The sequence below is a fragment of the Prionailurus viverrinus genome, chromosome D1, assembly GCF_022837055.1.
Source record: "Prionailurus viverrinus isolate Anna chromosome D1, UM_Priviv_1.0, whole genome shotgun sequence".
Classification (NCBI taxonomy): domain Eukaryota; kingdom Metazoa; phylum Chordata; class Mammalia; order Carnivora; family Felidae; genus Prionailurus; species Prionailurus viverrinus.
The window spans coordinates 39,023,081-39,050,319 of NC_062570.1; the positions used below are offsets into that span (position 1 = coordinate 39,023,081).

Consider the following 27,239-nt stretch of genomic DNA (forward strand, 5'->3'; position numbering starts at 1 on the left):
TATGTTTCTAGTCAGTTTTTTAAAGCTATAATTACAAATATTCTAGAATCTGGTGGTTGCTTGCCAGCAACCAACGGTTACGCAAGAATGGAGCAGAAAGCACGTAACTGTCCTCATCAACCTGTACAGGAAGCCGCTGAACCCCCCCCGCCCCCCTCTGGCCAGGCACTGGCCTCAAGCAGGGGGACAAATGAACCCGTCCATCGAGATGAGAGGCTCCCCTGCTGTTAGAAACTCTCTAAGAACAATATCCCACAGCCTGGCTAAGCTGCTATCTCTGCTTGTCATTTTCTAAATCCCTTGTTGACGTCACTGCAGCTGGCTTATTTCTGCAACATCCTTCTGACCTCCCATGAGATCACGGCACCTCTTCCCAGGGCCCTTCATTCAGGTCATAAAGAGTTATCTAAATAAATGCATGAATTTCAATGTTCAAGAACACAGAGATAGCACGGTCTAATGGGTACATATCCGGGCCAGAAAAACAGGTTGAGGGTCAGGTGGGCCAGCTTCTGCTGCCCACTCACTAGTCCACAATATTTACTGAACACATACCCTCTGCTTGGGGATACCACAGTGAACAATACACATACAATCCTTTGTCCTTCGTGTTTTCACCTGGGAGAAATGTCCTAATTAGCTAATGACCTTGGGGTGGCCTCTTAACTGCCCTGTGCCTAATTTTCCTCTTCAAGAGCATCCCCCCCACCCCCACCTTCTCTCTTTTATCTCCTAGGACTGCTGTGGTAGCAAGACGTGAAAATTATTTTGAGCTCTTTGCAAGAAAGATAAAATTGTGAATTCTTAAAAATGTTCATTTCCCTTCCTCTTACCTTCATTTCTCCTTTACCTCGTCTCAGCCTCAAATGATGCTAAGTACTATTTTACCTCCCAAGGTGGAGAGGGAGTACTTATAATAACAAAGATAATGGAGTTGAGTCTGCTTTCACAGCACTCAAAATAGAAGATCCAAGGATAAGGAATCTAACTGTAGGGTGTGGGTGGCACATTAACTGAAAAAGAAACTTCTTTTTTGCTCTGAGTATTGAGACGTGCCCTTTTTGTCAGCCAAAAGCTCGTAAGTATCCACCGGGTGCCAGCACAGTACCAGGCACCAGAGAAGCCTGCCCGCAGTGTGGGGAGGTTAAGATCTCAGTAACTGAGAAGAACTGAAGGGTGGACCTTAAGTACCAGGGAATATGGCACAGGTCAGATGGATGTGAAGTCCAGAGACAGACTCACCCTTCCTATGAGCCATCAACTAAGCCAAGATGGCGGGAGGCTGGGTGGGTTCCTTAATTTTCTGGGCAATCTCACTAACACCTCCTTCCCTGGCCAAGTACACACACCCAGAGGGAAATGTGTGCGCCTGCCATGGGAAAGAGCTGAGCTGGACTGAACAGATGCTTTCAAGTGTTTTCAAGTATTCCAACCACAACCACTATGCTCTATCCAGCAGATAATTCCATGGAGCCCTGTCTAGTGTTTCCCTGGTTCCCAACTTAGAACACACCCTTCACCAGCTGCAGAGAGGGCTCAGCCCACTGGCTGAGGACACACAAGCCCAGGCTCTCTCTAGAGCCGGGGGCCTTTGACCAGCGTGTAATGGAGCCCAGCCCAGCTGCAGAACTTTCCGGCATGACTTTTCCCCTTGCTGAGGCACACACGGGCCCTAGGCTGGTGCGTTGTACTCTAAGCTATTAACAGCAAAGTCATATGGACAGCTGTTATTGGCAGAAAGAAGGAAAGGCAAAACTAGGAGCTTATGGCCAATATTATAGTCTAGTGATAGTCCTGAATCCTTCCTCTCTTTTCCTCTCAACACTCACCGGTGACCACGCCCTACTAATTTCACCCTCTTACTGACTCCCCCTTAGAGTCCCACCCACAGCCTGGCTCCCTTAACTTCAGCATTCACCCCTCCAGACCCTCCCAGAGGGCTCTTTCTCCAGTCTTGTACCATGTTCCTCTCTGCCTTAAACACCCTCCAGTCACTGGTTCTCTGCTGACTACAGGAAAAAGTACAATCTCTCAACCTGACCAAATGCCCCCTCACAAGCCACCTCGCTGCATTCTCCCCCGGCTAGCTGTACCCAGCCGTCCGGAACTCGCCCCGCTGTTTCGTACCTCTCTCCCCTACGCAAAATCCTCCTCCTATCTCTGATGTTCTTTCCCCGGAATGTCCAACGAACTCATCTCTTCAAAGTCCAACTCAAGGGTCCCCCTCTGTGAGGCTGTCTACAGCCACATTCCGCTGTGCCCTGCGCCCCGGTGGCCACCACTTTCTCTCTTTTGTCACTGCAATGCGCGGACTGCCTGGTTCCTCCACTGGCTGCTACGTTGGCTCACTGGGGATGGAGTTGTCATTCACCAAGGCACAGTGCATAGCCTGAAGCACAGCAGGTGCTGGCTGCAGAACAGGTGCTGGGTGGATGTGTGGCCCCGGCCTCACCTGCTGGGCTCTCAGCCTCACCTGCTGGGTCCCCGGCCTCACCTGCTGGGTTCTCAGCCTCACCTGCTGCGTTCTCAGCGCATCCAGCTCTCTCTCCAGCCAGGTCCGCAGTCTCCGCTCCATCTGCTCTCGCTTCTCACACGCAGACTGCAGCTGGCTCAGGGCCTGCTGGAGCTTCTCAACCTTCTCCACATAGGCTTGCTTCTCTCGTAGCTGAGCAGGGGACAGTGAAGAGCAGCAGAGAACTCAGACCGGCAGCACTCAAAGCTGGGGTGGAGGTGGGGGGCTGGATTACCTGGGGTCCTATCTGAACTGCAAGTGCATGTGCCTTCCCTACCGCCATCCCCCTGGTGTGCTGGGGCAGAAAGGGTTCAGACAAAGGCCACCAGGAATTAAAGACCCTACTAGGGCGCCCGCTTTCAGTAGCGTGTATAGCTCTGAGCTCCATCCTTGGTAATCGCTTAACGATCACAGCGTTTGCAGACACTGAAAAGGAAGCCAGTAAAGAGTTTTCAGTGCCACAAGGAAAACCTTGTTCTATAACGTGAAGTAAAAAACCCAGAATCAAAAACTATATACGTGCTCACAACTCTGCCTGCCCATCTATCTACTGTCTATGCATAAAAAAAGACTGGAAGGGGCACCTGGGTAGCTCAGTCAGGTAAGCGTCCCACTCTTGATTTGGGCTCCGGTCATGATCTCATGGAGGTTCGTGGGATGGAACCCCGTGTCGGACTCTGTGCTGACAGCTTGGAGCCTGCTTTGGATTCTCTCTCCCTCTCTTTCTGCCCCTCCCCCACTCATGCTTGCTCTCTCTCTCAAAATAAATAGGTAAATAAATTAAAAAAAAAAAAAAGACTGGACGGTTAAGCAGCCGACTTGGGCTCAGGTCATGATCTCGCAGTCCGAGAGTTCGAGCCCCGTGTCGGGCTCTGTGCTGACAGCTCGGAGCCTGGAGCCTGCTTTGGATTCTGTGTACCCCCCTCTCTCTGCCCCTCCTCCACTCGTGCCCTGTCTCGCTCTGTCTCTCAAAAATAAATACATGTTTAAAAAAATTTTTTTAATTAAAAAAAAACTGGAAATTACTTAAAAGCATCACCATGTTTATGTGTATGGCACAACAGTAGCTTCTCATCTTCCTTATTCTTTTCTGCAATTTTCAAATCTTCTATAATAACTGTAGGTGTATGTATACATGCATGTGTACCCATTTGTGTGTGAATAAATATAAAATGTCCTATTCAGATATTTGTGGAGTAACTTTCTCCTAAAAGACTTCAGAGCCCTTTACAGAGGAGTACTTAACAGCCCCAAAGACTACCGTAAACTGAGGAGACGGAAACTAAGGTAAAAAGGATTTATGTAAACGTCCCATCAGGCACAGATTCAGAATCATGAAAACTTTGTTTTCTTCCAATTAGGAGTCTGGCCCGTGTCCACAAATCCCAGGCCCAATTCTAACTTTCTGGGAAATGGCTCATGCCAAAAACCAGGCTGAGGTGTTGACTTGATCTGGTTGTGGGTGAGAAGACACCAGATGGTATTTCCTGTCTGCACCTGGGTGTGCTGATGCCTTGCAGGTGATTCAGATCCTGAGTTCAACCCACGATTGCACCGGCAAGCTGGAACATGCTAGTGATTTAAGAGCTTGCTGCAAAAGGCGGTTTCTCAACTTAGCACACAGCACCGTATTGAGCTATACCTGTATCCCAGCCAAAGCCACTGAAATAAAATGGAGGTGCTTCTGACCTTTCGTGGCAGGGGGATAGGGGGCAGCAACCTTACAGCCTTCTCTAAACCTGCTCTTGGCATCAGTGTCCATCAAACTCTTTCCTTCACTGTGCTTTTGATGACTTGTTTCAACCAAACAGACACTGAAGGACCCACTAACTGCAGGTTCCTGTGCCAGAAGAGGACTGATCTGAGGAAACATTTTGTGAGTATCATTCATACACTACTTACAGCACATCCTACACTGTATACAGTTTTCTGCGCGTGCAGCCATTCGAACAGAAGGGCCATGAGATCTGTTCATTGTGGTCCCTGTTGGGCAGAGGACACAGTATGTCCCTAATGCCTGCAACAGTACCTGACATCCTGCAAAGTACTCAACAAATGTTTGCTAAACAGAGAATTGCTATTCCTAATCAATAGCAAGTTCCTTGAAGGCACGGATCTGTCTCTTTCACCTTTGTATCAGCCTTAAGTCTAGCAATGAGGATATTAGGTTGAGTGTGATTAAGAGTAACAGTTAAGGGGTGCCTGGGTAGCTCAGTCAGTTAAGCGAGTGACTCTTGATTTTGGCTCAGGTCGTGATCTCATGGTTCATGAGTTTGAGCCTCACGTGGGGCTCTGCTCTGACAGTGTAGAGCCTGCTTGGGATTCTCTCTCTCCCTCTCTCTCGGCCCCTCCCCCACTGCCCTCTCTGCCTCAAACTAAATAAATAACATTAAAAAAAAAGAATAACAGTTTTAGCAGCCAACATTTTTGGAGCTTCTCCATACCAAGCATGTGCTCTACATGCAATTATCTCGTTGAATCCTCCTGATGACAGTAAGAACACAACTGCTGTATTATCTCCATTTAAGAGAGAGAAGACTGAGGACTGAAGAGGTCACAGGACTTGCTCAAGGTCACAGACTGACACATCATAGGGTCAGGGTTCTAATTCACCATAGTCTGGCTCTGGAGTCAAAGAAGTCAGGGTAAGCACTCAATATGAGCTATCTGAACTGAATGAAGACCTTTCAAAAGAAACTTTAATGAGAACAGGGAGTCATGCTGGAAGGGGGACAAAGAGATTTTGGAGGAGCTCCATGCAATCAAAGACCTTCTGTAACAACAAGAAAAGATCCATACCAGTGATTATAAAAAACCTGTCTTTAGGGAACTCACAATTAGCTTGTATTTTATTAGAAATATTACAATGAAAAGATTTAAAAATTTTTAATTCTCTTTGGCTCCATATATGGAGATGGAGCCTGAATAAGAAATTTCAGTGACAACTTTAATGAGGAGTCCTGGCCTCCCTTTCTCCAAACAGACCTTGTGTCCTTGAGGGATTAAGGTCGCTGTCTGCAGCAAATGTACTTCCTACTTAATGAGTGGCAACAGAGAATCCTCTGGGACTGCTGCTTGGGGTCCTCATGCTAGTCTTAAAATTGCGGTTTCTGCAGAGGCGCCTGGACGGCTCCGTCGGTTAAGCGTCCAACTCTTGATGTCGGCTCAGATCAGGATCTCACGGTTCATGAGACTGAGCCTCGAGACGGGCTCTGTGGCACTGATCCTGCTTGGGATTCTTCCTCCCTCTCTCTCTCTGCCTCCTCCCACCCTCTCTCACGTGCACACTTGCTCTCTCTCTCTCTCTCTCAAAAATAAACATTTTTGTAAGTTGCAGTTTCTATATTAGGATTCATGGGTTTAAAAGGCTTCTAATGGGCAAGACCTTTGTTGATTTAACAGTCTCCCCCTTCAGCTGCTTGAACCTTGAAGCCGAAGGTGCTGGGACACCTGGGTTACCCAGCGTCAGGACATGTCTTCTGAAGGAGCGGCTTTTCGTTTTCAGCCACAGTTGGATTGACAAGAGCACTGTTTTCTGCGTGCCAAGCACCCAGGTCAGTACTTTGTGTGGAATATGAGCTTCTATTTTCCACGTGGCTCTGGGCAGGGCAGCCCCCGTAACAGTGGGGATTTGCCACCTCAGAGAGCCCACAGGGGTGGTCCAGAAGGCTCCCATCTACCTGCCCGGGCCTCTCCTTTCCTGCCACCGCATCCACAGCCTGAACCTCAGAAATGGCCGTTCAAGTCCTGAACCTCAGAAATGGCCGTTCAAGTTCTTCCACAGTAGGCTGGAAAGCAAAGTCTACCTCACAAAACTTAATCTAAAGGGTTGATTTAATCAGAGACCGCTACATCCATAATGCTTGAGAGGGCTCAAAATTTCCTGCATTAGGGGAGTCAACTGCCCAGCTGAGCCAACTTCTGGAAACTGGAGCCTGGTTTGCTGAATGCCACCTCCACTTTTGGGGGGACACTTTTGCCCCCTCCCTTTTTTTTTTTATTAATGCAATCAAAAGCCCAGAGACAGAGCAGATAAACTCTTTTTTTTTTTTAAATGGTTAGTCTCTTTTCTCCACAGGCACCAGTGGTTTCCAATCCCTCCATTTATTTCCAGCCCTGGACACCTGCCCACCAATGGGCGGCAGGCTGGCTTTCAGGCGGAAAGTGTGCTCTCTCACGGCTGTCTTTCATACTCTGCCTAGTTCTGGGCTGTATAAACTGTGTTTGTATGAACTTTTATTTGGGAGGCCTCCTACATCCCTCCCCCTGACTTAACGCCTTGGAGTTGGCTCCGGGCAGGGGTGCTGGTTAGGAAAACGAAGCAGAGGCCCTCAGGGTTATGTCTTCACCCCGTCTCACCTCCTCCTCCAGCTTGATGACCCTGGCCTGGGCGTTGCTCAGAGCCTGGTCCAGGATCTCGATGTGTCTCCGGTGGTCCTCACTCGCGGTCCGCACTGCTGCTAACTCCATTTCCAACTTCTCCTTCTCCTTCAAGAATTCTTTGTCTAAAAGGGAGACAAGAACAAAACCACCTCTATCAGAAAGCCCTCACCCTCTGGGCTCACGGCCAGTCTACATCTGGCAAGGATTAGAAACAAAAAAGCCTGCAGAGAGCAGAGGGTTGAATTACTGCTTTTGCTCCCTCTTAATAGCGGTGATGTGTGCGGTAAGGATTTGCTCAAAAACCGCTGTTAACTCTCGATACATTTCGGCTCACAGTTCCAGAGATGAACGGTACACAAAGAACCAGTGACCCACGTTCTCTGTAACTCACTTCTGTACAACATTTACTTTAATGCTTCACATTAGCCTTGTACCTACGATTTCATTTTATGTTCAAACCTCCCCTGCTTCTGTCTTCTGAACCAGTGATGAAAGGGCAGGCAGGACCAACAATAATACTAATATTCTCATTCACAGAAAAATAAACCAAGGCCCAGAGGGTTCAGCTCTTTGGCTGAGGCCAAGAACAGAGGGGAGCTCTAACCCAGGCCTCCAATCTTGGGCTGCATCCTCTTCCTGTACGACCCAGACCCCCACGTTTTCTCCTAATTCTGTTCAAGAGGGGAAAGGGAAATTGCTTTGGATTTAGGGACACTGCTTTGGATTTAGGAAACTGTTTTCTTCTCATTCAGGGGCAGTATATCTGATGGCAATCACTGTCTCTTTGCACACGGACAGCAAGGGCCACCCTGCATTCAGTAGCTTCCACACCACCTTCCGGTAGACTGACCACCACGTTAGTTTAAGCAGGGATGGCCAGTGGTGTCACGGGAACAGTATTACTCATCGGAGACATTTTCCCTGTTAACAAAAGCAATACATTTTATTTTGAAAATAAATCCGAATCTTTGGTCACGTTGTACGTAATATGGAAAAACTTGAATGAACTCAACGTGAAAGATTAAGGGATTGGGTAAATAAACTACTTAAAACCCTCCAATAGCCTAGGTTGCATCCATTAAAAATTAAATAAGATATTATTAGTGACACGGAAAACCACTTCATTATTGAAAAAAAGTGGTTACATAAATCCTACTCATGCTATTCCATCATTGTGAAAAACAAGGCATATGCAACAGCAGCGGCGAGAGTTAGAAGCTGATTTCAACGGGCCCGCGTCACTCGAATGCTTCAGATAGGTTATCGGGATCCTTCGGCAACCATGGTCCGGAAGCTACACCAGCGGGTGCCCATGGTTTCACTCATTCGTATTTCCTCGTAGAGTCATCCATTAATTCAACAAAGAGTTATCAAACACTAAGGACCAGCCTAGTGGGCATGGAAGCAATGGAAAAAATGCTGTGCTTAAGGAGCAGGAAACGTGCTTTTGAATACAGGGCAGGAGAATAAAAAAGACACTTTAAGCCTACAAATAAGCATTAACAAACTCATAATTTTAGAGCCGGAAGGGATCATAGGAAATACCCCCTCTGGTTCTGCCTGCTACTTTATGAGTGCAAAAAGGAAAGCCCAAGAACGAAGGCACTTGTCCAAGGTCCCCCTGCCAGCTGGCACAGAGAGAGAGCCCAAACCCGGGTCTCCTGATGTCTCAGCACAATGTCCTTCCCCCTTGACTACACTGCCCCTGCACTGTGAGGTCACGGTGACAGGATCCGAGTGCAAGCAGAACAGCTTTGGAACTGGCAGCCTGGGTAGCCTTGTACAGCTAAGTGGCAGAAACAATGGCATCCCCTGGAAACAAAATGAAGCCACGAAGATCCTGACCCCGAACACAGAATTACTTGTGGGCTATTTGTGTGCCTCCTGGCAATGGCCAACTGACCTCCCCACTTCTCCCTTTCAGCGGCATCTGACACTTCTTTCCCAATCAGTGGAGAACGGCCACGCGAAAGGCCCAAACGAATGGGTCAGTAGCAGCCCACTGGCTCTGCGCCCCACCATCCACAGCCCTGAACAACCCAGAGCATTTCACTCTTTCTATGCAAAGTCAATGACATCTGAACACTAGCTCCATGGTTTTGGGCAACATCTCAACAGGCAGGGTGCCCACTTGCCTTGTCCAGGCTCTGGAGGGCACCCAGGAGTTACTCAGCATGCTTGGGAATGAAACGCTGGATTTCAGGGCTTCTGTCTGCTTATCAGCCTAAGCGTAAAAGTTTTTCTCTTTGTTGAGGGCAGCCAAGGACATGTTGATTTTGACCAGAAGAGAGTAAAACGATAGACTGAGCTCAAGATTAGAAGCCGCTCGAGTTCGGCAAATTGATGATCACCATTTTTTCTGTGTCACAAGGACAGCTATTCATATTTCTGATTAAGTATCCTTCCCCTCCTATACACACACACACACACACAGAGGCAGACACACTGGATTCTAGCATTTACTATTTACTTGACATCATACTGTGGTTAAGGCATGGACCTCAACATCAGAAAAGAACTAGATTCAAATCCCAAGTTCACCACTTTCCAGTTATGAGGTCTCAAGCATGGTTAACCTCTCTCTGAGACTCAGCTCCCTCATGTAATCAAATCACCTAATGGAACTATCCGATGAGAGAGATAGCACCTATATCACAGTGTTATCAAACATGACTCTGTTGGTAGAGATGAGGCATATAAAGCCTGAATATCCTAGATATCTGTTTTGATCATTATTGACTCCCTGAGCCTAGAAGAGTGCCTGGCTCAATATCATTGAATGAATGGATGAATTTCTACTATGCGGCAAGTTCACTGCCAACCATATAATAAACGGTAGTTAGTTCTCGTTAGCTGCTAGCTATCTCCTGACAGCCTTTGTTCCACAGCTGTCCACTCTGCCACTGAAGCCATGCTGACCATGGATGTCCCTGGTTCCCTTCTCTGTTGAGGCTCCCTGAACCCCACACGTTGTACCACCGGACTAAGACGTAGGTATTGAATGAAGACTCCGTTAGCTCTGGACTGCTTTGCTGTCCTCTGAAACTCACACGTCGAAACATCTCTATTGATGACCTTAAATTTCAGGCTGCAGCAATATCACTTAGTATCACTCACACTGGCTCAGAACTTCTTGTCCACTGATAGGACAATGTTCTCAACAGCAGCAACAGTAACAAACTCTGCTCATGTTTGTTGAACCCGAACTGTGTTCCAAGAATGGGGACTTAATTCCCTCTAACTATTCCCATTATTCTAAATTTACTGTGTAATTATTATTCCTGTTACTATTTCCACTTTCCAAATAAGTCACATGCCCACAGGAGCGGGACGACTCTGTCAACGGCTGAGGCAGAAAGTGCTTTTGTGCCGAACTCAAGTTCACAAGCATGGTGCTATGTGCCTCGCCTGTGCAAGCAGGCAGAGAGAAGTGCAGAATACAAGACGCAGAAAGTACCGGAGAGCTCCATGATGCTCATTATGGAAGACACTTAAGTATGTCACAGGCCATATCACATTTCTCCAAAGACAGAAATCCCATCCACATGTATATCCATTTGTAAATATTAATTAATTAAGCATCTATTACATGGAGGCATCAGAGAGTACCGTGAAAAGCTTGGTTCTAGAAGCAAATTGCCTGGATTCATGTCCAGATCTACCACTTACAGTTCTGAGACTTTGGGGGTAAATGAACCTCTTTGTGCTTCAGCTTCCTTGCCTTTAAAGTGAGGATCACAATAGTACCTACATGGAAAATGCATATGGTATGGAGCAGGGCGCCTGGGTGGTCCAGTCAGTTGAGCATCTGACTTCGGCTCAGTTTGTGATCTCATAGTTCGTAAGTTGGAGCCCTGTGTTGGGCTCTCTGCTGTCAGTGCAGAGCCTGGAGCCCGCTTTGGATCCTCTGCCCCCTTACCCCCCTTTCTGTCCCTCCTCTGATTGTGCGCTCTCTCTCTCTCTCAAAAACAAACATTAAAAAAAGTAAGTACCCGGTAAATGTCAACTATGATCATGCTGTGGTTATTGTTGGTGTTCCTAAAACTGTGATAAATTCGGGGGCTGCGAGATGAGTAGGTTGTAGCGTTTTCCTCTCAGTCAGGCAGGAAGACACAAGGACACACGCAAAGGCAATGTGACAGGTCACACTAACATGCTTGCACAGGTGCTGTGAGAACACAGAGAGAACATCTAATTCAGGCTAGTGTGTGAGGAGAGGGGTATCAAGGCAGTGAGCCTGTGGGGGCGCGTGCTGGCTGTGCCCCTGGAGACACAGGACTGAGGGGTGTCAGAGCTATTCTAAAAGGTCCTCTCTTGGGAGATGCCAAGGAAGAGCCCCATGGGTGAAACCACTGCATAAGAGAGTCACTTCAGCTTATTATTAGTTAAGCCCCATGGGGTATCTCAAGAAATACCAGCCTCACACTGAATTTTTGGTTGGGCTCCAACGTATATACTGAGAATTCCTAGAACAGGCAAGTTGACACAAGAGAACTCTTGCCCAGAATGGTCCGTTTACTCAGTGGATATGAATTACCCTGAACTGCGTGGAGCAGCGGGTTGTTTAGCACATGGCCCCAAGCCCATTTACACAGAGGATGTCTGCTCATACACTGTTTACTCTGGAAACCACAGCGGTGGCACGGCTTTGCCAGGCTAGCCTGGTTCGATTCCGGCACTTTCACACACTGGTTCACCTTGGACACGTGAGATGTCCTGGACTCCATCTCCTCAAAAGGAACAAACAAGATCCACTTTGCGTGACCGATGTGAGGATTAGAGTGGCTATCCGCAAAATACCTCCCACGGGGCTTGGCACATAACAGGTACTCGATAAATAACAACACAAGCTGACGTCTTACTGGGGGCTTACCATGTCTCAGGCACCATGTCTTCTGCTTTATAGCAGGACCTCACTCAATCCTCCTAACAACTTTGTTCGACAACTGAGAAAACCAAAGCCAAGTGAGCTGTGACACTAGTACAGATCAAACGGTAGTCGCTTCTTTGCCGCCACCCACAAGGTTAGTGTCTTTCCTAAGGAAAGTGCAAATGTGGACGCAAACTAGAACTGGCCCGATAATTCAAAGATGCTCCCTCCTCTCCATCTTACCTTCTCCTCTGCCAGTTCTAGGGAAGGTCCAAAGTGGACAGTCTGTTGAAAGTGTTTCTGCAATTGCTACCTGAGTCAGCTCGACAGCCGACTGAGCCATGGGATGGTGAGTGTGTGTTGGGAAATACAGAGGATGGGGTACGTGGGTGGGACCTGACAGTGGGGGTGCCACGGCGCCGTGCGCCACACTGCTAGTTTAGAATTCGGTGCTCCAACTTATGGCTGGAGTTCATGCGGGAGCAAAGCTGTGACCTGGCTCTTCTCAACAGGCATTAATTTCTAGGCCTTTCCTGATGTATGGGTTTTTGATGAGCTTTTACCCTGAAGCCAATATAGCTGGAGGGGCAGGAGAGACCAGCTGCTGCCAGCGTGGCCGAGGGTTGACTAATTTACTGGAAGGTGTGGAAGGTAAAAGATAAGTCTTCCTTTCTCCATTCTCTCCTTGCAGCCAGAACCAAGGTTTAACCCATTCCCTGGCTGGTTCTGTGGGGATTTAGATCTGTCCTGGATTGGGTGCACATTCGTGTGTGTATGTGCATAGATATAAACACAGACCAAGCCAATTCTGTTCGAGTTCCAGATCCCATGTGCTCACACAGACGCACACAACTAGCCCATTAACTGGCTGGTTCTGTGCGGTTATTTCCCTGGTACTTCTCAAGGAAGATTCTTGTTGCCCTGCATGTGGCAAGAGGACGCAGTGGTGATGGAGCAAAGGGAGGAGAAGGCAGGCACGGCCCAACACACCCTCTGAAATGCCAACAACCTGCACTCTCGTTCTGACTGATGAGACTGATTGTAGGAGTACAGCATCTGGCTGCTCTGAGTAACGAGAACGTAAAGGACGCTACCAGAGAACAGGCCATGGACAGTGGGAGTCAGAGGAGATGGGGCTGACAGTCCCCAGGCCCTCTGTACCACAGCAGAGGGCCCACGTCCAGCACCCGTGGGACAGGGCCTGCAAGAGGCAAGTGCTTCCTCACTGGCTCTCCATGGAGCAGCCAACTTTCATAGACCTGGTTTAGACAACACTCAGTTTAGAAGAGCCATTTCTACAGTGCTCTACCCACAGAGCTAATCTGGCAAGTTGCCATGAGTGCCCTACAAAGCCCCCCTCATCTGTCCCTGCCTAGTACTCCCCATTTGAGGGGGTCAAACCTGAAGGGCCACGTGCCCAACCTAGGCCAGTCAGAGTCTCTCGTCCGGGAACATGCAAGTGGGAGCCATGGAGAGGCGTGATGCTGACGTGGTAACCCAACTCTTAGGCTAGCAGCCGTATTCCAGCATGTGCTTTGGAGACATGGAGAAAGCCATTCTCTAGAGAATGAAGAATCAAGCAGGTGAACATAAGGGTGGATGAGAATCCACGGTGAGAGAGGGAGGAAAACAGAGCTGTACAGACAAACATAAACCCTTAAATGCAAACTATGCCTTGATTTATGGAAACCCCGGCCCCTGACTATACTTCCTGCCTGAGGGCTCCATTGCACACAGATGCACTTAGAAAATAGCCCTCTTATTTGGGCTTTAGCTACTAGCTCAGGCACATTTTACTTTTCATAATGAAAGATCACTAAGACACTCTACTCTTCTTTCTTTATACGTCCACACCCTTCTCCACCAAGAAAGGACTTGGTAGTTTGGTTAACACCTTAGGAGGATGCTGACTAACAGTAATGGCGTCAATTCTGTTAACTAGAAACTCCTCTGCACCGCTAATGAAACAGATTCCCTCTTGCAAAAACGTGTCCAAATACTTATTTGCCATATTCTCTCCCTAAAGTTTCTTCGCCTGTTTCTTCTCCTCTAGGATGCTTCGGCTCTGGATTCCCTGGCCCCGTATCTTATTAACACTGAACAGATGTTGGGGAGAACTCTATTCCAAGGGCCAGCTACAAGCTATGAGGTAAGGGAAGAGTCAAATCCTTTTGGAAGTCCCGTTGACGCTAAGAGTAATTTCTTTTTTCTGAGGTCGTGTGAGTGCAAAGACAACAGGAGGTATTTCATTTAGTTCCCTATTTGCAAATTATTCAGGTTCATTCTGCCTCAGAGATATTTTACACGGGAGTGCATTCTTGACATCTGCCCTCACCCCCTCACCTCAGTTTGAGAGTCAGACTGATGAACCCAGAAAGGGACCCCCCCCCGCCCCCTGCCAAACAGGGTGCTATTTACATTATAGAAGAGTGAGCTCTTGACATGAGACTTATTTGATGTAAAAGATGAAAGATGGGGCGCCTGGGTGGCTCAGTCAGTTAAGCATCAGACTTCGGCTCAGATCATGATCTCGTGGTCCGTGAGTTCGAGCCCCGTGTCAGGCTCTGTGCTGACAGCTCGGAGACTGGAGCCTGCTCCGGATTCTGCGTCTCCCCCTCTCTCTCTACCCCTCCCCCCGCTCATGCTCTGTCTCTTTTTCTCTCCTCAAAATAAATAAACATTAAGAAAAAAAAAAGATGAAAGATGATCCCCCTTTCAAAGCCACGCTAACTAATTCAGAGATGAAAAAGCAATGCAAAGCTGACCCCATAAGCTGCTTTTCTGGCTTTTTGCTGTCTTTGTAAAATCGGCTGATACGGTTTCTCAGGTAAGGAAACTTGTCATCTCAGGAAAGGGTCTTCAGCTCTGGCAGCCACAGTGTGCAAGTGCGGGTTGCCATGGTTCCGCCGGGCGAGTGGAGACAGAGGAGAGGGTGTGAGTGGGCGGCTAAGTAGGTCTGTTGACACACACACTGAACAGTCCGGTGGGGGCTTGTTTTACATGGCTCCGACAGTGAACTGTTTTCAAATGAATTCTCAATAGGGAAGTTAAGATCGGGAGTTCAAACCCCACTGTTCTGCAGAGCCTGGGCAGAGAGAGATGGGGAGGGGAGAGCAGGGATGTGGGGGGCCAAGTAGGAAGGAGGCGGTTCTGAAAAAGGCACCCCGGCCCAATTTAATTAAATTTCTTTCAATTTACAAGGAAAAACAGTTTCCCTTTCACATTGTACTATGGCAGCAAAATTACTCTAAAATACTAATCAGTTTTCAAGGCCCACCCTGAAGGTTACAGGCTGCATGAAGCTTTTCTGATTCCTTCCATAAAACAGATCTTTCCTGAACGAGAGAGCCCGAACACATACACTTTGCTGGGGGGGGGGGGGGGGAGGGAGGGGAGAAGGGCGGGGGGGGGGGGGCAGCAGGTGTGGGGAGTGGTCTTAATGAGCCCGTACCATATTCTGCCTTGTAGTCCACACACAGTGGCCGGTGTCTGTCTAGAATCTTCCTAGCGGGCTTACTTTGTACCACATTTGTAGGATTCTAAGAACCTAAGAAAACACGAGTTTCCTAGGTAAAGCTGTGGCAGGTTTAGGCAACAGCTTACTGAGCAAGACAATGCTTCTGATACACGATCAAGTTCTAACTCAGTCTTTAAAACTTTTTAAAAAATGGGGGCACCTGAGTGGCTCAGTGGGTTAAGCGGCCGACTTCGGCTCAGGTCATGATCTCGTGGTCCCTGATTTCGAGCCCTGCATCGGGCTCTGTGCTGACAGCTCAGAGCCTGGAGCCTGCTTCGGATTCTGTGTCTCCCTCTCTCTCTGTCCCTCCCCCATTCGCATTCTGTCTCTCTCTGCCTTTCAAAAATGAATAAATGTTAAAAAAAAATTTTTTAAACTTTAAAAAAAATGAAAGTTTCAGATACTTCTCACTGGAAGGAGACAAAACCTAACCAGAAAATATTCTATTCATCTAATGAAGGAAAACAATACAGTTTGGTCTTAACATACTTAAATTTTTGTTACTTTATAGAAGTTATCCGTTGCATGTTAATATCCAGGCCTCAAAGTGAGTTTGCAGCGCCGAAAGTAAGCTACCTTAGCTATGATGTGGTAAAAATATTTGAATATCAGTAGTCCTTTTCAATATAATTTTCCTTTTTTTTTTAGTGTTTATTTTTGACAGAGAAAGACAGACACAGAGAGAGATAGAGCACGAGCAGGGGAGGGGCAGAGACACGGAGACCCAGAAACCTAAGCAGGGTCCAGGCTCTGAGCTGTCAGTACAAAGCCCGACGCGGGGCTCAAACTCACAGACTGTGAGATCATGACCTGAGCCGAAGTCGGAAGCTTAACCAACGGAGCCACCCAGGTGCCCCAATATAATTTTCTATAAATACAGTCCTCTTAAATAAAACATAATCTCTTAAAATATAATGTTCCCTACTACAGTCATTCTTCCTGTTGCATTTCAATCTTGGAAACTGTACTTACACATTTAGGTATAATTTACAGGTGCTGGTTTTTTTAACCTACCTAAATTTATGACCCATGCAGCTTGCTAACTTGCTTGACTGAGTAAACACCCCTGCATCTGCTCAGCTTCCAAATGTACTGTTCAACTTGCCACTTTATTTATTTATTTTTTTACTTGAAATAAAAATGTACTGCTACTCCTGTATCATTGCCGATGGCAAAACGGCAAATTCGGCAATGAATAATGCCACATAAATATAGGATACACCGGGCGTGTGGTTTTGACTGCACGCATATTTCGTGAATCAATTATAAACCAAATTTTCTCTAACCACCAGAGAACAGAAGTCCGTTTCTTATTTTTGTCTTTTCTTAATATAAAAAGATGAACCACAGACACTTCTGTTCAGTGTGGCTCCCCGTGTAGAAAACATCCATAAAACCTGGACATAACACAGAGAGCAATGATGTGAATGCGGTGGAAAGGGATGCAAGCAGACACATGGGGGGAGGCGAGGGAAAGGACTACAAGGTCTACATGTGCTGGACCTTGACTGAGGTGGTTGCTTCATCTCCTCACACTATACACCTGATATGTGTAAATTTTATTATACATATATATATATACACATTATATACTTATGTCTGTTTGAATTAAGACATTAATTATAGCATCATTAGAACATGTACATATAGAAAGCTATGGTTTTAAATAGGCCCTTTAGGGGGGCGCCTGGGTGGCTCAGTCGGTTAAGCGTCCGACTTCGGCTCAGGTTCGTGGTTCGTGGGTTCAAGCCCCACATCGGGCTCTGTGCTGACAGCTCGGAGCCTGGAGCCTGCTTCGGATTCTGTGTCTCCCTCTCTCTCTGCGCCTCCCCCACTCATGCTCTGTCTCTCTCTCTGTCAAAAATAAATAAACATTAAAAAAAAATTTTTTTAATGGATGCTTTGAATGGCAGCTAAGACACCAAGGCCTGGCCCAGGTGGGCATTTATGCTGAGGAAGTTGTTTTCCCTGGGGAATCAAGTGGTCCCTTCTAGGACTGATCGAGGGGAAAGAAATGTGTTGCCTGCAATTACATCTTCTGCCTTCCTTATTTTTAATGGTCTAAGACCAGAGTTTCTGGACTTAAAACAAACATTTTGTCCCCTCAAAGTTCTCTGATTCCATTGAGATCCAGCTGTATATGCTCTCACTACAATCCATGGACCAAAAATAGTTTTGAAAACGAATTGTCAGGAGATGCACCGCAGAATTACCCACTGTTAGGCTGCTTATTTTGTATCATCTCAAGAACAAAAAGTTTAATTTCATAGATATTTTGAGATATCTTTTTTTTTTAGACTCTAAGTTCTATTCTAGTCTCAATGATTCTTTTGTTTTTGTATTTGAAGAGAGATTCTGGATTATCCAACAAGGCCTTCTGTTATAACTGGCGGGGGTTCAAAGATAGATATAGAAGTCGGAAGTCCAGAAGATTAATTCCAGTAGTTAGAACTTACTCGAGAAGACCCAAGCATTATTATCATAAGTCACGGTGCTGGCCTAAATAATTTGTGACCAAATAACAATTCTAGAAAGGGACTGTTTGTCTGCCCTACTATCCCGGATTCTTCTTGAGGTAAAAATGTGAAATCTTTCATCACCCCCAGGGCCCAAAGAGATGACCTTTGCAGAAGGGGAAGAAAAAACATAATGAGGAAGCTCTAATTGTCATCGTGGTTTAAGCCTTTAAACACCTACGGGGCCTTGGGCAAACCACTGGACCGTGCTTGGCTGAGGTTTTTTCGTTAGTAAAACATGCAGGCTACACTCAATGTGTCCTAAAGTCACTGGGAGTCCCCCGCTGCCACCCTTCACATTACAACCTCTCTCTCCACCTCCCAGTATATAAAAAGGGCATCCCACGCCAGCTCAGTATGTTTGGGCTCCAGACTCAGAATGACCTGGGTTCAAAACCTGTCTGCCCCACTTACCACCCTGTATGACCACGGACAAGCTACTTAACCTTCCTGTGCCTCAGAGTCCTCATCTGCAAAATACCTAGAATACAGACCTGACAGGTTGTTTGGAGGATGAAAATACGCAATGTACCTACAGAGGCTAGCAGAGTGTGTGGCACACAGTAAGTGCTCAATTAACGCAGGCAGCTGTCACTGTTCTTCCACACAGGCTGGCCTGAACCAGGACCCGCAGGACAGATTAAAGGAGGCAAACTGCACCCGTACCTGAGGATAAACTTTTAACCGTCAGCTCAGCAGCCTCTGAAGACCCTGTCACTCACAGCAGCAATCAGATGGCCTTTTAATGAGCTTCGGTTCAGAGGATACATGCATTGCTCCTGACCAGATTTGTGACCTTCGAGGCCCTCTCCAAGATCTGCAGACCTCATCTCCCAGGAGGCTGCTTAGGGCAGGAATTTCTGGCACTGATGGGAAAGGCACCCCTAAGACCTCACTATCCGGGCAGTTACCTACCATTAACCATTGGCTAATCCTGCCCAGCCCTCCATCATTATCAAATTCCTGATCCTCACTGGGAGCTAAGCCTTGTGTCTGCATTTCTACGTGTCTCGGTTTATCTAAAATGATAATCATCATGCTTCCCTGATTCGGGATTAAGTAAAAGAGGACTGTGAAACTCCCAGGAAAGCAAATAACAATTACATCTTGATTTATTAGTTAGGACAATTCACAAAGTGAGATCTAGGGAATGCTTCAGGAGGGTTTCATTTTCCATGCTCCTTTTACTGAGGTTCCTTCTTTTTCTTTCCTTCCATGACTAATACCTGGGATAGAGGTCAGCACACTACGACCTATGAACCAAATCCCACAGCCTCATTCTGTAAATCAGGTTTCATTGGAACTCAGCCACACCCACGTGCTTATGGACCATCTATGGCAGCTTGCAGACTACAGGCACAGAGTGGAGCAGTTGTGGCCCCTGAGGTTAAAATTATTTACCCATCTGGCCCTTTACAGAAAGAGTCTGCTGACCTGTGGCCTAGAATACAACTCGTACAGAGGAAATAGCCAATAACTGCTTAGTTAAATGAGAATCATCATCATTTTATTCAGTAGCCAACAAATATTTTAATTTTTTTTTTTTTACATTTATTTATTTTTGAGAGACAGAAAGAGACAAGAGTGTGAGCAGGGGAGGGGCAGAGAGAGAGGGAGACACAGAATCAGAAGCAGGCTCCAGGCTCCGAGCTGTCAGCATGGAGCCCGACGTGAGGCTCGAACCCACAAACTGTGAGATCATGACCTGAGCCGAAGTTGGACGCTTAACTGACTGAGCCACCCAGGTGCCCCATCAACAAATATTTATTAAATGACTCTAAGTGCCAGGCACTGTACCAGGGTCTGGAGATAAATGAGCTGGGACTACAACAGTGAGGGTGACTGACAGGGCCCCAACCCTCACGCTGCATACAGTTTAGGAAGGGAAGACAGACCATGACCATCCCCACAGTTATTTATGTACAACCGTAATGGGCGTTTACAAGGGAAAAAGTACCAGGCGTGGGAGGAGGATATAAAAGGAAGACTTCACCCTATTCTCAAAGACTTCTCTGGCAATTGCCTTTTGAGCTGAGACCTGAGATCCTGGATTTCCTGGTTCTGAACTGCCAGGGAAAGCGAGGGTTTCCTGATGGCACATGAAATGCAAATGGACTTCAGCATGTTTTTCGTTTTGTGCTCAGTCCATCCGTCCATCTACGTATTAGTACAAGAAACATGGACCCTAATAAAGTCAAAGACATTTGATTTTTCAGTCCCCTAACAGGAATGCCAAGGAGCTACACGGCTTGAAAACCAACAATGTGAAACTCATAACCCACATTCAGTTGTGAGAGGCCGGTGTGAACACATGATCAAGAGGCAGTTCTTTAATCAGCTCTGGTTCTTTAAACACAGAAAATCAGCCAAATTGAATAATGTTAATTTTCACACTTGGGGAGACTTGATTGAACGTCAACAGATGCCCTGCAGCCTGGGCGTGCTGCTGGTTGTCATGTAGGTTTGAAGTTTCTCAGTGCTGCCTGTCAAGGTTGATCGAGTGGTGTGAGCATGCACATGCTCTGCTTTCCAAATTCAGCAAGGCATTCTTTGGGAAGGCAGCCCATCGCCCCGCCCTGAAAACTGGCAGGTCCTTCCAGAGAACGCGAGTGCTGGAACTGATGGAGGATGCACAGATGCACGCGCCACAGAAGTAATGCAGAATAAATGCATTTTATAAAGTCTTTGCATTTCCCGTCACTGGTTATCCCACAGAGCTCTGTTGGTTGAATTAGATTTATTCTATTTCTTTAGATGAAATGGAGGTACAGGGAGATTAAGCATCTATCTTCAAGTCACTGAGTACGATAGTGAGGGACCAGGATTCAGATCATGCAGCACCCGATCCACGATTATTTGCTTGAGCTTGTACCCACAAAACCTTTGATATTAAGGACTGCACAGTCCTATTAAACATAGGGATCGTCTCTAAGGAGCATCGGTTAATTCAGGGCAGGACCATTTTCTCAACTTAAATGACATTGCCTTGGCAGGTTTCATGGACAAGTCCTTCCTCTTCACGCAGGCACTGATCTGTGGTGTCTGGAATGGCCTATGGATTGGTCAGCATAAACATCTGGCCGACTGCTACAAAATGGTCAACTCTCATCTCCAACACAACCACAACGGAGTAAAAGAGAAGGAGTCAAGGGAACCAAAGTCAACTCTATTAATACCAATGTTCAGGAACAATACTATTAAATATTACTGTCCTTATTAGTAAAAGATTCCCCTTACCTGGATATCCTCCTACCTGGAAAAAAAGGAAGGAGGGAAAGAACAAGGCTAAAAGGGAATTTGAGCATTTTTAAATTGCTCCTATTCTGATAGTTCTTTTTAATAATTTGCCTAATGTCTCAAAAATAACTGAGGATAACCCAGGTTATCTCCAAACATGACTGGGAGATAGCTGAAAAGAACATTTCGATATGGATGCTCCATCAGGAGAATTTCTAGCCTAATGTTACAAGGATTTCCCACTTTTATTCATTCCCTCAATACACACTTACTGAGTGCCAGGAACATAAAAAGGTTCAAGGGCTTGTAGTGCGGGTTGGAGATGGGTACTGTTGACTATTGGTAGAGAATGCCTACAGCTCTCCCACCTAGAAGAGGAGATCCATGCAAATAAATCGCACCCATATGGAATGCCAGTAAACACTGCAGTAGGGGCTCAGGAGAAGCTGTGGGCACCGGCAGGCCCAGAGGAGGGGTAAACCAGTGCACCCATAACCTAACCTGTCTTTCCCAATGAAACCTGATGGGAACTCACAATTCGAGGAAATGAAACCCAATGAGGATTCAGAACAATCTCCTCATGCTCTACGTGGGTCAGCTGAACCAATGTTTCTGTCATTGTAAATTCTGCTTGGTGTTTCACACAAGCCCTTGCAGGAAATACAAACATCTCAGAGGGATGTTCTTGCAGGAAATTATGGTAGTTTCCTTTATATGCTACAAAAGACAGAAAATCAAAGTACCTAAAACAGGATTTAAGAGTAAGATGATGATTACAAGACACATGGAAAATGGCAAATTACTGTTATTTCTAAAATACGTTGGTCACACACATTTTTTTTGTTAATTTCCAAACCCATGAGAATTATAAGAAAAATCAAATCCATATGGTTCTGACTTAGGTACACTAATTTTTCAACAACTTGGACAAATAACGGAGTGTTCAAAACCTTTTTTTTTTTTTTTTAAGAGAGGGACACCATTTAACAGCCAGAATCTAACTTATAACAGACTGAAATTTAACCAAATATGCTCGACCTGTAGGGTCTAAAGAACCCTGGAGGGGCAGAGATAAGTTCTCGCACACCATGGGACATGACTGGTTTCATCCTGGAATAACACACATACTCCAGAGCTAACCAGCTCCCACTCAACCCGAGAACGTAGTGAGATCATCTCTACTAGTCTAGTTTCCATGGATCTAATATTTCATTTTGGGTTTTCTGGCCTAATGGCATGGGAATTCTGCAGAGCTAACAATTTTCAGAGAGAAAAAAGAGTTAAGCCGTTGTACTTATGGAGAAGACAGAGCTAAGAATGACGACAAACATTCCCGGGGCTCTGCCTTTGGTGGGCAGTGGCCTGCCTCTGCTGTACGTGTGTGCGCACGCGTGAGGACGTGCACAAATGCATGTGCGTGACAGACAAATACATGAATGGGAAGACCAGGGGTCCCAGTAAGTTAAAGACATTAAACGGGACAAAGAAGCCCCAGTTTCGCGCAGACAAAATAGGGATTGGCTAGATGCCCTGTTTTTCAGGAGAATTTGTTTGCAAAAATATTTAGAAAAATAAACGAGCAAACCCAGAAATCAACCAAATAAAATTTGGTTTTATCTGAATTCCTCCAAAGACAGGGATGCAACACCATGAGGTGATAGAGAAAAACAACTCCGCGCAGTCACCAAACTCCTAAGCACTTAATTAAGTGCAGTTTTTAATACCGACAGATTTCACGATCAAGGGAGGCTCAATAATCACCCTGTTTAATGTTCGTTTCAATCTGAAGAGCTACGTAGTGACCACCCTGGCAGTCCACCGAGGTCTTCATCAGGCTCCAACTTAAGAGCAGAGAGTTCAGGCCTCAAAGGAAAACTCCCCTGGGCAGCAGAGAGATTTAGTGATCTGGCCAGGAAGGAGTTTCTCCCTCTATTATTAGAGAGAGCTTTACAGAAATCCTACTGACCAATGTACTGCAAGAGTTCCTTGGGTGTTCTTGGACCTGAACTCCTAGATCCAACAAGAACACCTAGCAAAAAAAAAAAAAAAAAAAAAAAAAATCAAACATACCAGACTCTACTTTCCCCTTCCCTCCAGTGTCTCCATTGGCCAAGGTGTTTGTCAGGGGCTTGGCGACTTAGCCTTAGCTCGCTGCCTTGTGTTACTCAGAGAAGTCACTACTATTTGGTCTGCAGTCTTGCTTTCTCTTAGCCACGGGCTAGAATCTCAAAAGATTCATTTGAAAAGGATGGCTGCTTTTGTGTGTGCAATGCTTATAATTATGATTACTAAGCATTGAAAAAGCATTCCAGGGGTGCCTGGGTGGCTCAGTCAGTTGGGTGTCCGACTTCGACTCAGGTCATGATCTCACAGTTCGTGGGTGCGAGCCCCACGTCGGGCTCGGTGCTAACAGCTCGGCGCCTGGAGCCTGCTTCTGATTCTGCGTCTCCCTTTCTCTCTGCCTTTCCCCTGCTCGCATTCTGTCTCTCCCTCTCTCAAAAATAAAACATTAAAAAAAAACTTAAGAAGTATTCCAATAATAGAACTTCTAAAACAATACACGGATAATGGAACACATTAATAACGATGAGGAGGGGTAGTCATGCCTGCCATTCTGTGCCCACATGCTGAAGCCTGCCAAGGGGCAGTGCCCATCACCAGCCTTCTGGGCATGTCTGCCCCTACTGTTACACCTGCTCATCTAGCGAGGGGCCGCAGCATGAGATGACTCAACGTGCTCAAACCATTCCTCATTATCTAATCCCAACATGCTACTCCTGCTTTTTACTGGTAAAGGGTGACCATCCATCTTATTGCTCAGTCACCCCTTTCTCTCACGCTCTCACTGCCATTACTCAATTGGCCACCGAATCCTACTAATTTCGTCACTTACTTCTCTCTCCTCTACCCTCCATCACTATTTCTGTTTTAGTTCAGGACCTCTTGTCTAGATCCTAAAATACCTGGAAATTAGTCTTCTTACCTCTAGGTTAGTCCTTCGTGAATTTCTCCTTTACTGTGCCTCCCTAACTAGCTTCCGAAATATAATAAGCCTTGCAAACAGTGAAATCATAAACACATCTGAAGAAAACATAGGTGAATATTTTTATAATCTTGGTGAGCGACAACCATCTCTAAACATGATATAACACCTTGATGGCATAAATAAGGTTACTTAAAAAAAATCTCCTGTAGGGGCGCCTGGGTGGCGCAGTCGGTTAAGCGTCCGACTTCAGCCAGGTCACGATCTCGCGGTCCGTGAGTTCGAGCCCCGCGTCAGGCTCTGGGCTGATGGCTCGGAGCCTGGAGCCTGTTTCCGATTCTGTGTCTCCCTCTCTCTCTGCCCCTCCCCCGTTCATGCTCTGTCTCTCTCTGTCCCAAAAATAAATAAAAAAACGTTGAAAAAAAATTTTTAAAAAAATCTCCTGTAACATAAAGAACACTGTAATCGAAGATTAAAAAACAACTGAGGAAAATATCGGCAACATGTAGAGTACATGCTAATTTCCTTAGTTTACAAAGAGTTCTTACAACTCACTAAGAAAAAAAAAAAACCTACCTGCAAATTTGAAATAACATCTCAAGTCCATCTCTTGCCACACCAGGAGAGGAAAAGCTAACGCAAATAATTATAAAGCTGTGATAAAGGCACAAGTGTCCTATAAAGAGTAGGCTTTGAAAACTTTGTTAGATATCACTGGTAGCAAACCTGCTTCAAATGCCCTGATTCAATTACATTACACATCAACACTGAGATACCTTCAAGCAGTTGAAAAATGTCTCTGGGCACTCTTGTTTATGCCTTTGGAACACAGTGGAGCATGTTTGCACAGAACAAATCATTCCCTGTAAAGCTAGAGGCCCTCTTTGCCTGCGTTATTAATGTCTTAGCTTTCAGCCAGGAGGTTCAAGTCTTCAGGAACATTTCTCAGCTCACACAGCACCAAATCTTATTATTCCATCAGCACAGTCTGGGCTGGGAGGCTGGAGCTTAATGCCCATCAGATGAAACTAATTGGCTTTTCCATTTTCACTTAAACTATGTGACAAAATAACATCCCCTGACAAGAAGGCAGGGTACCAGCAGGGTGACATTGCTCACGTGACTGCCAAAGACACGCACTCCACCTAGGCACATGGTCATCCAAAAGCAAGGTGTTACAATCCTAAACGCAAATAGTACAGGTGACTCTTTTTTTTTTTTTTTTTTTTTTTTTAACGAAAGCTCAGATGAGATGGTGGATGGACTGCACCCATTAGAAGAAATAATATTTGTTAGGAGAGTGAGTAATTCAAGACGCTGACGTAGTTTTTTTTATGTAAATCTGGAACACAGGCCAATTCACCTATTGCCAGACACCCAAGGAATCGGAGGCAAAATCCCTTGACGGGGTTAAGTGTCCATTTCCCAAAACAGAATTAAAAAACTGAAGCTGAGACAAATAAATGGGGTGGTCCCAAGAGTAAATTTGGGGGAAACAACGGAAATTGAACCCAACCAAAGAGTACTGGGAATTAGAAAATTGAACCAACTATTTCCCAGCCTTGAAAACGTAGGGCTGTACTCAGGACCCAAGCATCAGAACACCACCATTATACAAGGGATGGCCAGTGTCTGGATACACAGGACTTACTGAGACTTATGATACAGAAATAAATTTGATTTTCTAAACAGCTTAACTGGATTTTTACATTTCTGACATACAATGGATTTGCAGGAATTCAAACCATGACCGATGGTTTCTCAAAACCCATTTGTTTCTATCTTTTGCCTCTGGTAAAATGAATAAAATATTCTCCCAATGAAGCCAAAGGCACAGGAAGCCACTGAAGATTTTATTCTGCGCTGCGCTGGGCTCAGTGGCTTTTGGAAACGGGCACCACATACGAAGATACAAGGTGAGGCCCTTCGGTGACTCGATGCTGCCAGAGGCGGCCAGGCCGGAAGTGCTGAACCTAAGGAGCACAGAACATGCCAGGAGGACCCAATCCTGCCACGAGCCTCCTTCCCTCTCCGTGGAGCAAAAGAGTTGTGCCTGACTGAAAGTGGTGAGTGTCAGGAAAGACTGCCATGTTGCTTCTCTGGGAGGATATTAGAGACAAACTGTAGGTCAGAAGGACAGAATACACATTGCCGAAATAAAACAAATCAACCTTGGCTTCATCTCTGGCAGACGTAGAAGGGCCTCCTCCGAGGCCCAACAGCTCATTCACTAAGTGAACGAACCAGAAGCCAACGACCTACTTACAAACCTGCTTAAAACTAGTAAGATTCTTTCCGCAGGCCCCCAGTTTTTAGGAATACCAATGTCGGGACAGATAAATGTTGGAGACTCACTCTGGGAAGCATAAAGCCCCTCTGCGGCTCTGTCTTCGTGCCCGTCGTAGTCCCTGCTGGACAGTTGCCTGTTGGCGGTCTCCAGTCGATCTGCGTGCAAAGAGGAAATGGTCACAAAGAAATGCATATGGATCTAAGACACCATCCAAACAAGAAATGACGTGGGTGCCAGGAGCTGGGTATGCAGAGATGCTCAGGCAGGGGCCCCAAAGTGAGTAACTCTTGGGGAGGGGCAGTGTGCTCCCAAACACCCAAAGGAAAGTCTCCAGAGGGCACGCTGTGTGCCTTCATGCCATCTGATGTCAGGGTAGGCAGCGGCGCGAGGCAGCCGAGCACAGGTTCTGAGAACTGCATCACTCATCACTGCCTGCAAGGCCGGCAAACCTCTGTTTTGAAGCCCCTGAAAAGGGGTTAAGTCTCCTTGGCCTCAAACCCAGCCCTAGTTCTATCCCTCACCACCAGCCCTGTGGTTAGCCAGGGACAGCTGCCCGTAGCTGGGAAGCAAAAAATAGAAATAACAATTCAAGAAATACCAAACGTTTTTTTTAAAAGTCAAAATGACCTAATGGATAAAGAGTCTACCTACGAGGTTCCATGTCTGCTCAAACTGCTTGGTTAAGTCTTCACTTTCTCAGTGAAATAACTCAGAAGAAGTCTTTGTTGGACGTGCACGAGTCCCAAGACAAAAGGATTTGTAGGAATAGGAAAGGGAGGCTCTAGGTCCTGGAGACCGCCATTAGGACATTATTTTGGCAGCCGAGGCAATTGAAAAATGGCTTAGTTGACTGAAAGACAAGGAAAATTTTAGGGGTTGAATCATTCTGCGTGTTGGAGACTGCCAAGATCCCGCTGCAGGTGGCTTCCAG

At 46.3% G+C, this 27,239-nt stretch overlaps 1 protein-coding gene across 5 annotated transcripts in view; it reads right to left on the minus strand.

The window, feature by feature from the left end:
* AMOTL1 (angiomotin like 1) overlaps window positions 1–27,239 on the minus strand; it is a 130,785-nt gene that overhangs the window by 16,938 nt on the left and 86,608 nt on the right. For all 5 annotated transcript variants that reach the window (XM_047878359.1, XM_047878360.1, XM_047878358.1 and 2 more), the window contains 3 exons: window positions 26,374–26,463; window positions 6,872–7,017; window positions 2,516–2,665 (listed from right to left, as the gene is read on the minus strand). In XM_047878359.1, the coding sequence (XP_047734315.1) occupies window positions 2,516–2,665; window positions 6,872–7,017; window positions 26,374–26,463 (386 nt within the window). The remainder of the gene's footprint in view (window positions 1–2,515; window positions 2,666–6,871; window positions 7,018–26,373; window positions 26,464–27,239) is intronic.